The sequence below is a fragment of the Asterias amurensis genome, chromosome 2 (genome assembly GCF_032118995.1).
Source record: "Asterias amurensis chromosome 2, ASM3211899v1".
Lineage (NCBI taxonomy): Eukaryota > Metazoa > Echinodermata > Asteroidea > Forcipulatida > Asteriidae > Asterias > Asterias amurensis.
In genome coordinates, this window is record NC_092649.1 from 27598074 (window position 1) to 27615721 (window position 17648).

Sequence of the window (17648 nt, forward strand, 5' to 3'; positions counted from 1 at the left end):
AAAGGCATTTCTCTTGTTTCTAAGACACTAGAATGTTTACAATCCATAATACCTCCTGCTTTATCAAAGGCATTGATCACATCAATATAAAAGGACGTGGTTTTCAAAGCTTTTTTCTGATTGGCAAATATATACCATCCCAAGTGATCATTGGCGCTAGCTTTATTAATCCAATAGTCAAAAAAATATTTCCATTTCCCTTGAGATAAGGGGTAGCGAGCTAGCCAGTTTAATTTGAGGCTCATTAATTTGCATTTAATGTCAACAAGACCCATTCCACCCGAGTCTTTTGGACCAATGATGGTGGCCCTCTTAATTTTTTCGATTTTACCATCCCAGAAGAAATTCCAGATCATACTATTCATCTTTTTCACGGTTTCCTCGGGACAGGTTAACACGCTGCCAAGGTAATTAATACATGGCCCAATCAAAATATTTACAATAACAGACTTGCCATGATAGGTGAGATTACGTTTAGACCATTTATCTAAAGTACTACGGATTTTTGTAATTCTCGGACCCCAGTTGTCATTTGGTACGACATCATTCCCAAATATGATCCCAAGGATTTTAAGTTTATCACACCATTGGAAGTTACAAGGTTTGTCGACTCTACCCGTCCATTTCCCAAGCCACATGCCTTTGGACTTGTCTACGTTGAGTTTAGACCCGCTTCCCTTACAATAGGTACTAAGTATGTTATCAATAGTAACGAACTCCTTGTTGTCACCAACAAAGAAAGTGATGTCATCAGCGTGTTGAATTAATCTAATACTACTTTCACCTCCCGGCGTAACAATGCCTTTTAAATCACAATCAGTTCTAGCCAAACTCGCTAACCCTTCCGCACAGATAGAATAAAGGAGAGGGGATAAAGGACATCCTTGCCTAATCCCTCGAGAAACCTTAACTGGTGAACCAATAAAATTATTTACAATAATGTTACAATTGGGATTGCTGTACAATAATTTAATCCATTTAATTAAATTCGAAGGAATTCCCATTTTTGTCAAAACAGTGAACAAATATTTCCAGCTAATTCTGTCAAACGCCTTCTCTTGATCTATACTTATGAGAGCAGCCTCCGAATTATCTAATTCTACATAGTCAATGGTATCACGCAGAACCATAAGATTATCATGAATATTTCTTCCTACAACTCCACAAGTTTGTTCTTCACCTACAAGAAGGGGCATAATAAGCTTCATTCTATTAGTGATGACCTTGGATAGGATCTTATAATCGACAGTGAGCAAGCTGATAGGACGCCAATTTTTTAAATCAGTTCTTTCACCTCTGTTTTTATAAATAAGTCTAATTAACGCAGAGTTCATTGATCTACATAAAATACCATTCTTGAAACAGCAATTATAGACTTTTAAGACATCAGAAGCGATTGTGTTCCAAAATGTCTGATAAAACTCAACCGTAAGCCCGTCTAAGCCAGGAGACTTATTTTTGTTCATTTGAAATAGCGCTAACTTGACTTCATCAGCCGTAATTGCTTTTTCAAGATTACAATGAATATCATGAGGAATTTGTTTTCTACTTATTTTAGAGATAATATCATTTAAATGATCATCAGAGATGTCTTCCTCTTTATACAAGTCAGAGTAAAAATCATTAGCATGATCAAGCATAGAGTGAGGTTGATCGATAAATTTCCCTTCGGCATTAACCAACCTATCAATTTTACTATTCTGGACTTGCTGTTTTTCAAGATTCAGAAAGAATTTAGAGGCTTTTTCACCTTCCTCTTTAATGGTATTCCGAACTCTAATTTTAGCCTTGGACCATTCTTCAATTTCGTAGGTTTTTATTTGAGCTTCAATGTCTTTAATGGCATCAGCACTGGAGTCTGGATTCTCCAAGAGCCTGTTGTATTTTTTCTTAAGATCATTAATTTTTTGTTTTTGAAGGTGCGCTTTTTCTTTGCCGTAATCTTGGAGAATTTCTTTTATTCTGAATTTACCACTTTCCCACCAATCCAACAGAGACTTGTAGTTGTATTTTTGAGAAGTCCAGAATTGTAAAAAGGTTTCTATACGATATTTACAATCATTGTCATTTAAAAGACTATTATTACATATCCACCTTCCTTGGCCATGCACATTACCGGGATCATGTAATTTCATACAAACTATAGAGTGATCAGAATTACCATGTGGATTAACACGCACGTCTAAAACATTACTCAGAAGATTGGACGATAAAAACAAATAGTCAATTCTAGTCGACTGCTTACTAGCTTTGTGGTAATGTGTGTATCCTGCTTTATCAGGATGAATAGTGCGCCAGACGTCACATAAATCTTTCTCGTTAATGACATTTTTAAGAATAGTTTTACTGCCATCTTTGATTTTTACATTATCAATATTACAATTGAAATCTCCACCAATAATAGAAGAATCGCTAATTATCCAATCAGACATGTCATCAAAAAAATAAGCCCTATCGTACGAATTGTTTGGAGCATAAACAGAGGCAACTGGAATGTCAAGATTGTTCCATTTAGTTTGACCCTTTATCCATCTCCCTTCCTTATCCCTAGAAATATTATCAATGCAGAGACCAGATTTTTCTGAAGTGAGAATAGCAACCCCCCTGGATTGGCGATTGCCATGACTAAAATGCATATTTCCTTGCCACTCTTTACTCCAAACGGGTTCGTCATTTTCTTCACTGTGAGTTTCTTGAAGAAAAATTAGGCTAAACTTGTTACGACATAAAAATTCAAAGATCACATTACGTTTTAGGTTATTCCTCAAGCCATTAACATTTATGGAGGCAATAGACAATATGAACATACCAATGATGATGTTGTACATTAATGTCTTCATCTCACCAGCCACAATGAAGGTAAAAGTTACTTTGGCTTCCCTCTTCCTCTCCCTTTCTGGCTTTGTTGAACTCGTTGTTTGGGTTGGCTTTCGTTGTTCTTACTAGGCTTGTTGGTAGTTGGGTAGCTTGATGGACCCGGTTGATCAGTGTCACTGGTTTTACTTGTTGTTTGTTGAGAGTTATTCGTTGTTGATTTCCTTTCCCATGATGTTCGCTTTTTCCTTCGTCGACGGACTCCCCCGCGTGTGTAGAGAGTGAATTCTCCGCCTAGATCTTCTGGGTCTTCACTGTGATAATCTGGATCAACGAGTCTTCCACTATCCTCGTCGATCGATCCTTCCGAATATGTATCGTCGGGTCTTTCATCCGTATGTTCCTGGTCGTGCATGTTCTCTGGTGTCTCATCAACTGGGTTTTCGGCTGCCAAAGTTTCCATATCTGTTGGTGTTGACTCATCACGAGCTACTTTAGATGATGCTGTTGAAGCTTCAGTGGATTTCCTTTTCCGCGACAACTTTCTAACTGCTTGGCTGTTCATAGCTTCGTCCCAAAATCCTTGTGGTTTTGTAGGAGTTTTCTTGCTGGTTGTTCCTGCAACTACTTCTTTGAATGATAGCTTAGGTTTAGAGGCGGCTTCTTTTGGTGGGTGCTGTTCTGTGTTCTCTGTTTGATCCATACCTTTCTTTTCTTCTCCTTTCTTTGCTTTGGAGCTGTGTGTTTCATCTTCAGCTGGCGGTTCTGTGTTTTGGGGCTCATTATCTTCTTTCTCTCCAGTAGTATCCTCTTCATTTTCTTTATGTTCATTTGCCGGATTGTCGTCACGGATTTCATCTTGTTCGCTGTTGTCGTATTTGTCGTGCCAAGCCGCCCTATGGTCGTAGCTTCCACATACAAAACATCGGTTTCTTGCCGGACAGTCTCTCGCTAGATGGCCTGTTTCTTCACAGATTTTGCAGGTTTTCTGTTGCCCCCTGTATCGAACTGGCAAAGTAAAGCCGCTGAATTTGAGAAAACTCGGTATTGGTTTCTTGAGGCTCTTGACGAGGCAGCTTCTCACACCGGTTTCAATGTTGTCGTCAAAACCGTGATATTGACGTCGGATGTTGGCGACAGTTCCATACCGAGACAGGAGCGATGTAATGGCATTGTCCGGAATTTCGTATGGTGCCTTGATGTACGCGATCACAGAGTTGCGAATGTTAGCTCTTTCACACTGGACGAGGGCATTATGTAATAGCAGGCCTTGCGATGCTATAGTCTCACAATCCTGCTCATTGTCAAAGGTGACGTTGTACCAGTTACGTTCCAGTTCAGCAATGCATACTATTGTTGATGTTGAATCCAACTCGTGATTGACAGCTTTGTAGACGTCTCGGGGTGTGACACCTTTCGAAAGATGGTGGGTGTTGAACCTCACGGTGTTTGGTCTGTTAAGACCCATGGCAGAAAACATGGCGGCCAAGCGGCACCGCCGTTGATTTGAGAGAGTTTTTAGGGCCAAAAGGCCCTAAAAGGTTGGTTTTAATCTCTCTTACCTCAATGAAAGTGTTCTATGTACAACTTGAGAGACACTTGCTAGTAGAAAAGGCTTCCACAAAAACGCAGAAGGTGAAATTTCTGTCAATTTCCCGGAGCTCGATGTAGCTATGTCACACGTCCTCAATAAAATTTATTTATTTATTTATTTATTTATTTATTTATTTATTTATTTATTTATTTATTTATTTATTTATTTATTTATTTATTTATTTATTTATTTATTTATTTATTTATTTATTTATTTATTTATTTATTTATTTATTTATTTATTTATTTATTTATTTATTTAATTATTTATTTATTTATTTATTTATTTATTTATTTATTTATTTATTTATTTATTTATTTATTTATTTATTTATTTATTTATTTATTTATTTATTTATTTATTTATTTATTTATTTATTTATTTATTTATTTATTTATTTATTTATTTATTTATTTATTTATTTATTTATTTATTTATTTATTTATTTATTTATTTATTTATTTATATATTTATTTCATGAAACATCAAAAAGCGCAAATGCCAATAGCAGGATGGTGATAAGAAATGAGAAGAAATGCTAATTTTTTTAGATGTAGGAGGAAACCCCCAAATGGGGGAAAACCTATACGATCAGGTAGGGATTGAAAACCCAGTCCACATGCAAGGCTCTGATCCAAGGTAGGATTTGAACCTGCCGTCGATTTCACAAAGAGTTATGACTCATCTTATCTCGAGTTAGGACGAGTAACTCGTCCTAACTTAGGATTAATCTTAAGGTCTGCATGCTACAGTGCAGGGTTGGGACTCGTCCTAAGTCCTAAGATTAATCTTAAGTTAGGAAGAGTTTTGTGAAATCGACGGCAGGGTATACATACGGTGAACGGCAGAGAAAGAGACCACTGAGCCATTTTGATCCCCAAAACAACATTAATCGTTCAAGAAAAGTAAAGAAACAAAGACACCAAAATCTTACTGATGGCAAAAAATTAGGATTTTTCCTAAAGGTCATCTCTCCCTTTCTGGCCCCTTTGAAGGTTAGGAAGTTGGCAGTATTGGAGAGATCCTCACCATGGATAATTTGCAGCAAGTCTTTTATTCCCCAAGACCTGTATGATCAGATTCACAAGCAACAACAAATATGAAAATTATTCTTTTCACTAAATATTCATTCAATATATTAAACATATTTTGATCAAAACTGCAGGATTTTTTTCAATAGCTGTAATTTTCGACTGAAACTCCAGTCTTAATCAACAGGAAGAGCTACTACATGTAGAGGGAGAATCCGTGACCTTGCGGACACGAGACCCAACACTGCGTCATAGACTCCTGGGATATATACCCCCCTCCCCCTCTCCCAGTTCAGAGGGGGTTTGAAGGCTCTGATGTAAGCTGCCTTCTTTACCCCCTTCCCATAAGAAGATCAAGCATCCATCCTGTATCTAGGATGTTTGCTTCACTTCCAGGTGGAGTCTATGGAGCTGTGTTGGGATCACAATTTACTCTTGTGCCTAGATGAGTTCTTCTTGTGCTTTTGAGTCCTTACAATAAACAAGAAAAAAGACTGCAGTAAAACATCGCATGCAATAAAACTAAAGCCTGGTGAATACTTCCCGTGAATGTGATTTGAATGTTGACGTCACTATTTCACAACAAAAAGTTCGCATCAGTTGACTTGTGCTCAATAGACCCTTCCCATGAAATATGTAAATTGCACATAGCGCGTGCGCACCTACGTTTTGGTTGGCAAAATGAGGGAACATGGCGCTGTTTTGTACACGACTAATGGCTGCGTGACGCAGACGCGATCGCCCGTCTGCTCAGTGCACAACTCTATGGCGTTTGCCAACCAACAGGGTCTGTACGCATGCGTGAATGTAATTAGCATATTTCATGGGAAGGGTCCATTGTGAAAACGGCCCTGTGATGCCAAAATTCGTTTCCTATTTGCAGGAAATATGAACCGGCCTTAACAATAGTACAAAACATTTTAGCGCATAATTGAGGAGGAGCCTCTACACTCAATACAAAAATTAAGCCATGAAATTAACCACATCAAACAACTTGTTACAAAATTACAGGTTCAAAAATGAAACAGTGTCAGCTTAGTGAACTGGTGAACATGAACTGGTTAGGCGTTCCATATTGAGGTTGAAAGCTCTTTGAGCATAGAATTTTGTGAAAAAAAGTAGTTTGCGTCAGTAGGGATTGGCCACTCAGAAGGAACACATTTATGTGACACAATGTTACTGTCTGTCCGTGGTTTGCCATTTCTTATCCATAGTCAAATTATACGTTTCAACCCTCCTACTGTTGTTGACATTATCCATAAGTTAACTGTGCACATTGCAGTAGATAGATGGAGTGGATAAGGTTAACTGTGTAAGATGCAGTTGCCACATTATCATATTGCAGGCTGGTTTACTTTCATTCAAAAGCACAGTGGATTGTAGTGAATGGTCAGACAGTAGAAGGGTTGACCGGCACTGTGTTATGCACAGCACAATCATATTGCAGGATGATGTTAAATGGTCAGTCAGTAGGAGGGTTGACCACATGTACATGCACCGTGTATAAATGCATTCACCACATTATCTATCATTCAACCCACAGTTGGATGATAGTGAATGGTCAGACAGTAGAAGGGTTGACTGTGTACTGTCATATTGCACGCTGGAGTAGTTTATTTACCAATCAAAGCCACAGTGGATAATATTTATTGGTCACGTCATGAGAAGATTGATTTGAACAACAAAAAAGGGGCAAATGATGCACTAATACCGGGTGCCTCAAAAAAACCTAATACACTTTTGAAATGGCTGCCGAATAAAAAATAAACGATTCTGGGGGAAAAAGTTTTTTGTTTATGGACAGCTTATGGTCTCAACTTTCATATGACACCAAAAATTCTGAAAATAATTCATGGCTGGGTGAGCACTGCTCACTTTTGTGAAGTGTTTAAAATAAAGCTGCGCAGGAATTAGCCTTCCAACTTGAGAGCTTACAAAATTGAGCGTGCTCAAACCATGCTCAAATCGATCAGTTTTGGTTTGCTGAGTGAAGTTTATGGTTTATTAAACCATTTTTGTTTTATATTCATAAGTGAATAGGAAATGCATTTTTGTTCTTGTAGCATTGTAACTTTCCCTGGTAGACTCAGTGGTGTCTTCATGTGAGTCGCGATGGTGTGATGGTACAAGTAGCAATTTCCATGTTACAAACTGTGTTTGTTTTTTAACATCTGTGACTTTGAATAAAAACCTTCATCCTGCATTTCAGTTATTGTAAGATGAGTTGAACATTTCATTGGTTTTTCTCAATAATCAGATGGGGATTATGTACAAAGATTGTTCAATAATACGGTTTTTGAAAACAGGAATGTCAAAGATGTTGGCTACTTATTCTTCAGGTTACCCATTGACCTGAAGTAGCAGAAATCTTGGATTGAATTGTGTAAGCTACAAAGGACTTACCTCTCACAAAGGGAAGGCTAATTCCTGCGCAGCCTTATTTTCAACCCTTCACAAAAGTGAGCATTGCTCACACAATCATGAATTATTTTCAGACTTTATGGTGTCATGTGAAAGTTGAGACCATAAGCTATCCATAAACAAAAACCTTTTTCCCCAGAATCGTTTATTTTTTATTCCGCAGCCATTTCAAAAGTGTATAGTTTTTTTTGAGACACCCGGTACATGTGTTCTCATGAACTTGAAATGTACATGTAGTTGTGTTGATACAAAAAATGAAAATGTGTAGAATAAGCATTAAACAGTTTATACATTTAACGAAAGCGTGAGCAATTAATGAATGCGTGAGCAATTAACAAAGGCGAAACAACTAACAAATTAGTGGATTACAAACTAAGCAATTAATTAGTTTAAAAACACTAATGCAGGCCTGGAATTAAATGGATGCCATATTAGCCGTTGCCTCTGTTGCCCCTGGTGAAAAAAGGTGAAGTCATCCACGTGTACGAATCGACAACAGGTACAGCGTGTACAACAAATAATCTGTCTCTTACGTCTCTCCGCTGCCTTCCCTTTAAGTCCCCATAAGTGCTGGGGCCTCTGTGTTCCCCTACACCGAACGAACGCCGCAAGAAAACAAGTTCTCATTTTTAGTAGCACTTTTTTCTTCTTCACGTTCTTCCACAGGTAGCCTTGCTGTGCGCAAACGCTATCTTATGATATGAACGGGTTTTGCTTTGAAGAAAGTGGCATGTAATTATGTTTTTTTCATGATCGAGGGCAGTGTGAATCGGAAACAGCGAGCACAAATAGAATTGCGTTTGTGCTGGGCCAAAGGATATCTGAAGTGATTTGCCGTATTTTATTGATGGAATACATGATGACCCAGAGGTTTGTAGAGGGGATAACGGATCGAAACCCTGTGGAAAATGCATGCGCAATGTAACGAACCGGAACCAGCAATGGTAAGGGCCGCCGATGCATGACCAAATAATCAACCTCGTGGGCTAGTTTAGTCCGCTTGACAGGAATAAACTCACTGTGTGAACACAAGCCAATTTTGGACTAAGTCATGTTTATCTTTTGGACACCCACGGAGCTCGGATTAAGGGCTAGTTTAACCCCACATCTGACCATACCCAGTAATTTGCTCAAATTCAATGCTGTTTTGTTTAATATCATAAGAATTCAGGAATATGAACTGTAATACTGAAATTCTCTACACAAAAACATACTGACCATTTAAAATGTCACGTCATCGAACATTTTTGGATTTTGACAAAAATTGAACTTTAAGGTTTACACGAGGTTAGAGACTTGTATGTTGTCCCGTTTGTCAAGGACTTTACAATTTAATCTACATAATTGGATTTGACATTGGCAGTTTATCTACCATTCAAAACAGCATGGTGGTACTGAATGGCCAGACAGTACATGGGTTGACAGTGTACCAGATGCATTTACCACATGATATCATAAAACTGGCAGGCTGGCATAGTTTTTATCCTCAAAACCCACAGTGGATGATATTAAATGGTCAGACAGTAGAAGGGTTTTAAAAGCACATAACACCCGAGTGAACTTCAAAGTCAAAATATGCACAAGCTAATTAAATGTATATTAAATGTATACCTCACCATGCAATGCCTCAAATCCTATACCAATTAAATGGGTGGTGATAAATGAAGCAATGACCTGAACTACATTAATGTGACACCACCACCAAGCTCTTTCAATTCACATGATTTAAAATGAGCGAAGAGTTTAGAGAGTATTTATAAAGAATTTATATTAGTAGGTATATCGGACTGTGTGTGCAGCATCTCTGTGTAAATGCCTACATGTACACTATCAGGCTTGTCCAGTCTTATCAAGCCAGTCTTAGTTTTAGAAGAACAAAAATTAATAGAAAATATTCATTTATATATACTTGGCTGGTAACCTGCTTCGGCTAAGCAACATTCTTCTCTTTACTTATCAAGTTTTTGTGCTTTTGAAATAGGCTTCATGAAATTGGAGCCTGATACTACACAGAGGCATTTGAGGAAATGGTTTCCATCCCTGCACATTACCTTCTTGCCCATTCAAATGTTTTGGTAGATTTAGAGTCCCATCGTTTGGTTAGAGTTGAAGTATCAGGTTTGTACTATGACCACTAAAGGGCAAACAACACCTTGAACTCGAGACTAACTTCACAGGCATACAATACATGTAGTGAAAGGGTCCTATAGTTCAAGTGCAGGGCGGCTCTAAGGTGCTCTTAATATTTTACTGATAACCTTTCAATGGCTGAGTAAACATCATAGATTTGGTTATAAAAAGTTTACATTTTAAAATTGTTTCCAAAATACACTGCTTAGCAACTTTTTCAGCACAAAGTCAAAAACAGTTATTATCACCTGAACGCTGACTGAAAGAATGTAAAAGCTAAACATTTCAGAGTGTTTTAGAGCCGACCTTTAAAGGGTTTTGATACCTTTGGTACTTGTTTTTGGTCATGACATGAATCCCTACTAACTATGAATGAAGATGTACATGTCATGTACATGTGTGTAATATTCAAGAAGTTTCAGCTTCATTAATCTTCATGTTTTTGAGAAGAAAAAAAGGTGAAAATCACAGAGCAATGTTTTCAGGAGAGTTATATTTTAAGGGAAGCTTTCCACTACCATGATCTTCAAATCGTGTAAGTTTAATGTAACAAAACAAAACTAGATGAAACTAAATGGTTATAAATGCAAGGGTCTCTAAACTAAGCGAAGCAAAAAAGGTTAACCATTTATCACCCAAGAACCATCTGGAAGTCAAATGTGACCCTTGATGAACTTTTGGGTGTTGGTTATTAAGAACTGTGATATCAATGTACATGTCATTTATGTTGCAAGCATAGAAGTGCAAGTTTCAAATCCTACTTAAGGTTACATGCCCCATTTTTTGCGGAAACAATTTTTTATTCGGAATTTTGCCAGACCATAAAAAAACAATCATGCTAACACCACAGACATTGATACAATCATGCACAAACAAGCTGTACCGTCAGGATCCTGACAATAATTCAATTCTAGTTTTTAATAAGCTACCACTTATCATTGCTGGATTTTGTAAATGACAGCATAAAACTGTTTCAAATCTATAAAAATAGCTAATTCTATCTGAATTTTGGCTTTGTGTCAAATTAGCCAAAAGTTTGACCTAGTATCCTTAGCTAATGAAGTCATGATCCAAATGAATGGGTGCTTATCATGTGTTTTAAAAAGAACAAACGATGAACCAATTTTTCTTTGAAATAAATGTCTAACAAATCATATGTACATGGACATGTTTTGTACATGAATGGCACACAACAAAATGTTTTAATCTAACTTGCATACTCAGTAACTGCTTTGGTGACGTTCTCAGGAGAATGAAGGAATGTTATTTTTGAGCAAGAGGGAGGCATCTCGCTAGATGGGTCCTGTGGAGAACTTAAAATATAACACACCAGCACACAATGATGAGAAACGTACATTAGACAGTTAAGCATTGTATTTCATGCACCACAAATGTGTACATCCATTATCAAAACCTTTTCCACAAAGCAGGGTTCCAATTTAGGGGGGAAAACTCAGCTGTATGGCTTGAACAATTGTAGGTTGACATTTAACAATTGTTACACGCTGTGACGGGATCCATGGCGTTTTGTACACACGAGGGGAAAAGGCACCCGAGGCGAAGCCGAGGGTGTCATTTACCATCGAGAGGTATTTACCAGCGAGAGGAATAACAGTTCTACTTTACAAGAATTTATTGAGGAAGTAGTTTCCACATAGCTAAAAATGTACTGCATATCTGCACAATCACTAAGACATATCTCATTTGTCTTTTAAAATATTTAAGTATGCTTCGATACTCAACACAATTAAAAGATATTTACGAGACTCAACCAATTTGAACCAAATTTTTTGTTGATTGCAGTGAGGTATTTTTTTAGTCAGTTAAAGAACACAAGATGACCAGACTTGTCCAGTCCTCAGTTTTACTGGCCCGAGGCTAAAATCACTGGCCTTAGGGCTACCGTTCAGAGTAAATTTCAACAGAACTGAACATTTTTTTATGTGCAATGAAAATCTATCAATCAGGGAGCAATTTTATAGAACTGCTTTTCATTTAGTAAAAAAAAATGTTGCTTTACCTCCAACTTTCTGCTAAGCAAAAATAAGCATGATACCAGTCACCATTTGTTCATGTGATGAACATTTTCGCTACTAGCCTTATTCTTAGCTACTTTTTGTGCTTAAAGGCAGTGGACACTATTGGTAATCACTCAAAATAATTGTTAGCATAAAAACTTATTGGTAACAACCAATGTTGATAGTAGATAGGGAGAAGTTGATAGGGAGAAGTTGATAGTACAAAACATTGTGAGAAACGGCTCCCTCTGACGTAACCTAGTTTTGCGAGAATGAAGTTATTTTTTCACAAATTTGATTTTGAGACCTCAAAATTAGATTTTGATCTTCCGAAATCAAGTATCTGAAAGCACACAACTTCGTGTGACAAGGGTGTTCACTCCCTGAAAACCTCAGGGAAATCCATGACATCTCCATCTTTCAGCATCAACTTGACACACCTGTTCACACTTGCTTTCCCCAACACTTGAGAATTTTCCCTCTTTCCATCGTGACCGGTGCCTTTGAATGGTTTTTCACCAGATTTAGCGCGCCTTTACAAATGCTGTGTTATTATTATTATTATTTCTTCCATTATCTCGCAGCTTCTTTGACCAACTGAGTTCAAATTTTCACAGGTTTGTTATTTTGTGCATATATGTTGAGATACACCAAGTGAGAAGACTGATCTTTGAAATTGCCAAAGGTATCCAGTGTCTTTCAAAGCAGCCAGTGATTTTAGCATCTGGCCAGTATTTAACTGAAGATCTGACAAGACTAGCAGTAATGTGTGTTTTAAAATAATAATATCTCACTGTTCAACAAACTAATGTTGTTGAGAGAGGTTTGCAGTATCACCATGTGGAAATCCTTGTTTAAAGTAGTGTTGGTTCTGAAAAGAAACAGTGTTGAGTAGTGTTGGTTCTAAAAGTTTGTTCTCCTGAAGATAATAAGAGCATACTGACCGAAACGATGAGTAATTAATTACCGGTTCTTTTCAGAACCAACACTACTCAAAAAGAGATTTCAACATGGTGTTACCGCAAACCTCTCTCGCTTATACTTCCACCATGCAAAGTTTAAAATCCCACATAAATTAATCTGACTTTAAGTCTGATAAATTCTTTCAATTCTGTTAACCAGCAAAGTACTTATACTACGATGAGGTAATATCTTCTCTCAGCCTTTGTTCAAACATAAAACAGTTTATCATAGTCAAACTTTGTAACAGTTTTTTTCTCATTTGAATGGTCTTGTAAAACAAGGAACCCTAAAATGGGCAATGCCTGCTGGTACCATTATGTCATGCACTATATCAATCATTGCACACTGTATTCATTGAAGAGAGCTCTTACCACTCCTCAGAGCCAAACTTCACACATTGGTCTAAACAGTGAAATTACAATTCAATTAAAAAACATCAAAGACATTTAGGTGGTCCTGACCACATTGCATTGGGCACACTATACGTATGCAATATTGTGAAATCATTCGCAAATATGTGCGCAGGCATCTGGAATGTTGTTATCCAGTTTAATTCAATTCTTTAAAAAATGGTTACTAAAACATGATTGCAGTTAAAAAAACGATTTTGCATATCGAAATGTAAGCAATGATACTCTTTCCCATCGCCAGACCTTAAAAAAAAAACGTCCATGTTTTGTTTGATTATGGACCGAGGACTGTGGCCTAAACTGATAAAAATATGCTTTCCATGGGATCAGGAATACCATATCACAGTCATCGGAGTCCAACAGTGTGGGTGTTTGCTAGTGTGAGGAATGATCTTAGCATATAACTCCTGGGATCAGGCGTACCACTATAATCAACATCCAACAACAGTTTGGGTGTTGGTTTACTGTGATATTTTGTTAGAGAGAGAGTCTTAAAACACATGGAGATAGGTTTAATTTACTCCCGAAATGAGACAACAGTAACACTGTACAAATAGACCTTAGCAAACATCACAAACTTAGGCAAAACTTAGAAGGGGAAAAAAATGGTGCTGCTGGGCTGTTAGTGCTTACCATGCGGCTTTACTTGACCCTGGTTTCACTGTGGCACCAGTGGTAGACATGCCTCTGAAATACATGAGACTGGTTCCGACTACCAGGCAAATCAGAAGTATCCGAAGCTTCCGGGAACGTAGTAGATGTTGCATTTGGAAACTTGCCAGAAGGGTCCTAGTCCTCCTAGGAGCCACATGGATGGTGCGTTTCATAGTAACATCATTCTGGAACAGGAACACTTTGAGTTGATGTGTTTTTATAGAGTCAGTGGAGTAACCTACTGGCAAAGGAAACATAAAGGGCAATTTGAATGTTCATAGCTCACCTACACCATTGTAGTGTGTTTTTTACATAGACCAGCCATATATGAATGACAACTTCAATGATCAAAGCTCCAATACGCCTTCCGGTGTTTGGTGGTTTCCCTAGAGACTGCAAACATTGTGCTCAACCCTGCCAGCTGGGCATGTATTGGATTTGCATACTAGACATAGGGTATGTTCAGACAGCGTACTAACTTAGACCCGAACCGGTCTAACTTTACGAGCAGCGGGGGGTGGTCAAAAAAATAAAAACCCATTGCGTTCAGACAGCACAGAGTTAAACCCGATCCGGTTTATCTTCGGTTTTAAGAGGTCAAAGTAGACGCGACCCCGTTGCTCTAACATCCAGTTTTATTCATCAGATTCACGCACCGAGTATGCCGAGATACTGAGTGCCCCATGCCCTGGATGATCAGACAGGGCATAATTATTGGATACAAATGGCTCAATCGAACACGGTAACAGTTTTACCGTTGGGAGGATATGGGCACTTAAAACAAACATGAACACGACTCGAAATTATTTTTTTAAACAAACAAAATATTGATACAAACCGCCGAGAAAACTCACCAAAATATTGTCCATATTCCATGAAACAGAACACGTTTCATTTTTGTGTTTTGTTTTATACCACTGTTTCCAATTTAATAAATACTTTTAGTTTGTATTTCAATCGATTGGAAGTTGCGATCTCTCAAAAGCTGGTGTCGCGATTTTTATTCCGATTCGTTCATAAACACAACTACACACGTGCAAGTTACGTGAATACATGTACTTTGCAGTATTTTCCCAAATGCCCAACAACGTGGTAATATTGCTGGCGTAGGGGAATGTCCCCTACACACAGCCTCGCGCCCACTGCAGTTCATTCTCCTAGATTGAAAGTACAGCACGCTAGTAACGGTGACGGCAATAGAAAGGCACATCCACGGGATCGATGATGGTAACTATGGGATATCAGAGAGTGATCACTATGGGATGGCAGCGCTCTACATGTGAGAAGCATTACAAAATATGCTTCTTTGCTGCGCTCGTAGTATACGCATGGAAAACAGTTTCAATTTATTGTAGGACACTCAACAAAAAAAGCTTGGAAAATATAATTTTGCCAACTCGGTAAGCGGCAAGAAAGTAATATAAATACTTGGTGCTTTTCAGCATCAGAGGCAACAGAAACCGTATACAAGCACTCTGGGTCCCGGGCGTGTGCATTGAACCACACAACAATGGGTCGTCTGTTGTGTGAGTTAAAACCGGATGTCATTCTGTCCACACGCAGTGTTAAAAGATAAACCCGAACCGGTTTAGACTTAGACCGCCTCGCTGGACGGTTTAAATTTTGGGGTTTAAACCCGATCCGGTCTAACTTTATTTGCGTTCACACGCACAAAAGTTGAACCCGAACCGGTCTAAGTGGACTTAGACCAACTTTAGTACGACTATCCACTCTAACCCCTAAACACATTTAATCATATATATCAGTAACACAATCCTTTCAGCTTGAATTTTTTACTGTTATATTGCGACTGCAGCAAACATTGCCTCAATGCATCCTGATAATTAAAAATTAGTTGCGACTAGTGTCGTAGTCGGGACTATTTGAGGCGCGACTAGCAAATTTCACTATATAAGTCGCCCAGGCCTTGTCATCAGTAGTGACTGAAAACCAGTTTATTGTGTTTTAGATCACAATTTTGAACTGAAGCGAGAGACGATAGCAGAATGAAACCGTATAGTTCTAGGAGTAAGTCAGACTCAGTCAGAGACTGACCTTTTTAAAGATGAAGAAGTCGGCAATTTAAATTATAATCTTTACAAGACCAATCCAAATGCGAGTTAAAAAAAAATACAGTTCAACTAAAATTGAAAGTGTTCGTAGCCTATTTGTAAACGTAACTTTATTTAATGTGGAATAACATTTTGTAGGTCCATGCTTACTAGTGCTACTTTACTTACCACCAATTCACTTCCTTTTGTTGGTGAAAAACAGAAACGGCAATATTCCTTGCAACCATGGGATAGGCCATCCCCTTGATGAGGAGATTTTGAAGGGAAGTTTAAAAATATAAAAAAATGCAAGTTAGACCATTGATCATCATAGATGTTGGCCAAATACAAGTTACCACCAACTAGACATTTTGACGAGCCTAGGCAGAACTTGTGTACCTGCTGCAGACTCGAGGAATGAGCAACGTTTGCTATTTTACTTTCTTGATCTTGTCCTTGCCATACGACATTGTCTGATTCTGAAGAAATTCTGAAGTCACACCATGGTCTTGGAAGTAGAATTCACACACAGCTGACTGTTAAATCAATCATGGCCTCCCTTTTCTGCAAGTTTTGCTAACATGTACAAGCACTAGTTCTTCTTCTCAAAAGTCTTTACATCCAAATTTATGGATCGTGGACGAAAGGTTTACGTTAGGGTTTAGGCGGCCGCCCATTGACCCTTCAACCATCTGCTGCTTGCTCTATCTATAATCTACGGATTAGATGCTTGATCCTTGATGGTCCAGGCAAATGAATCCATCGATCGGTTGTTTTCAATAACATGAACATAAATAATTGATTACTGTGTGTTGACTTAGTGTACACTTTTATCAGCGATGAAGATATATCACAATGTTGTTTAACTGCTAATCTCTTTGGATGCGTTTTGTCGATTTTGCTTCCTTTTGCAGACCAAAACACAGATGTGATGTTAATGTGATGTTGTAACACCATACACTGATCATGATATACAGAGCAGCCCAGCTAGACACAGTAAAGTGTACACACAATCTAGTGGTTCAATAACGGTCATTATGAAGCCCGCCCTCTACTGGCAGTGTGATTTTGTCCTAATGAAAGAATCATAATAATCCACTCAGCTCCCACATCATGCAAACACAAAAACTTGATAAGAATAGAAAAATATTGCTTAGCAGAACTAGATATCAGCGAAAACTAGATGAAGCCTACATTATTGTGACTGGTGGCACACTCAATTTTTGCTCAACATGGAAATTTGCTCATCACTGTTTTCTGGTGCTATAAAAAAAAGTTAACAGCTTCATGAAATTGGGCACTTGAAGCCTGTAAGCACAAAAACTTGATACGCACAGAAAAGTGTTGCTTAAAAGAAACAATTTACCAGCCAAAATTACATTAAGTTAACATTTTATGACTGGTGCCCCTTCAAATTTTGCTTAGTAAAAAAATTTGTCCAGCAATTATTATGCCCTGGGCCCAATTTCATAAAGACTGTGAGGCACAAAAACTGAGCGAGCGACAAGTATTGCTTACCAGAACCAGGTGTGACTTTTTCCCCATCCCTGATTTTGCGAAGA

General features: G+C 38.0%; 1 protein-coding gene across 3 annotated transcripts in view; it reads right to left on the bottom strand.

Moving 5' to 3' along the window:
* LOC139954514 (alpha-N-acetylgalactosaminide alpha-2,6-sialyltransferase 2-like) overlaps positions 1 to 17071 on the bottom strand; it is a 29560-nt gene extending 12489 nt beyond the window's left edge. Inside the window, exons 1-4 of one of the 3 annotated variants that reach the window (XM_071954348.1) lie at positions 16276 to 17071; positions 14015 to 14273; positions 11211 to 11303; positions 5343 to 5475 (exon numbers count right to left, since the gene is read on the bottom strand). In XM_071954348.1, the coding sequence (XP_071810449.1) occupies positions 5343 to 5475; positions 11211 to 11303; positions 14015 to 14208 (420 nt within the window). In that variant the 5' untranslated portion in view covers positions 14209 to 14273; positions 16276 to 17071. Of the gene's footprint in view, positions 1 to 5342; positions 5476 to 11210; positions 11304 to 14014; positions 14277 to 16275 lie in introns of all 3 variants that reach the window. The other 2 variants (XM_071954347.1, XM_071954349.1) reach the window with 2 other exon arrangements.
* Between the last annotated feature and the right edge of the window lie 577 nt (positions 17072 to 17648).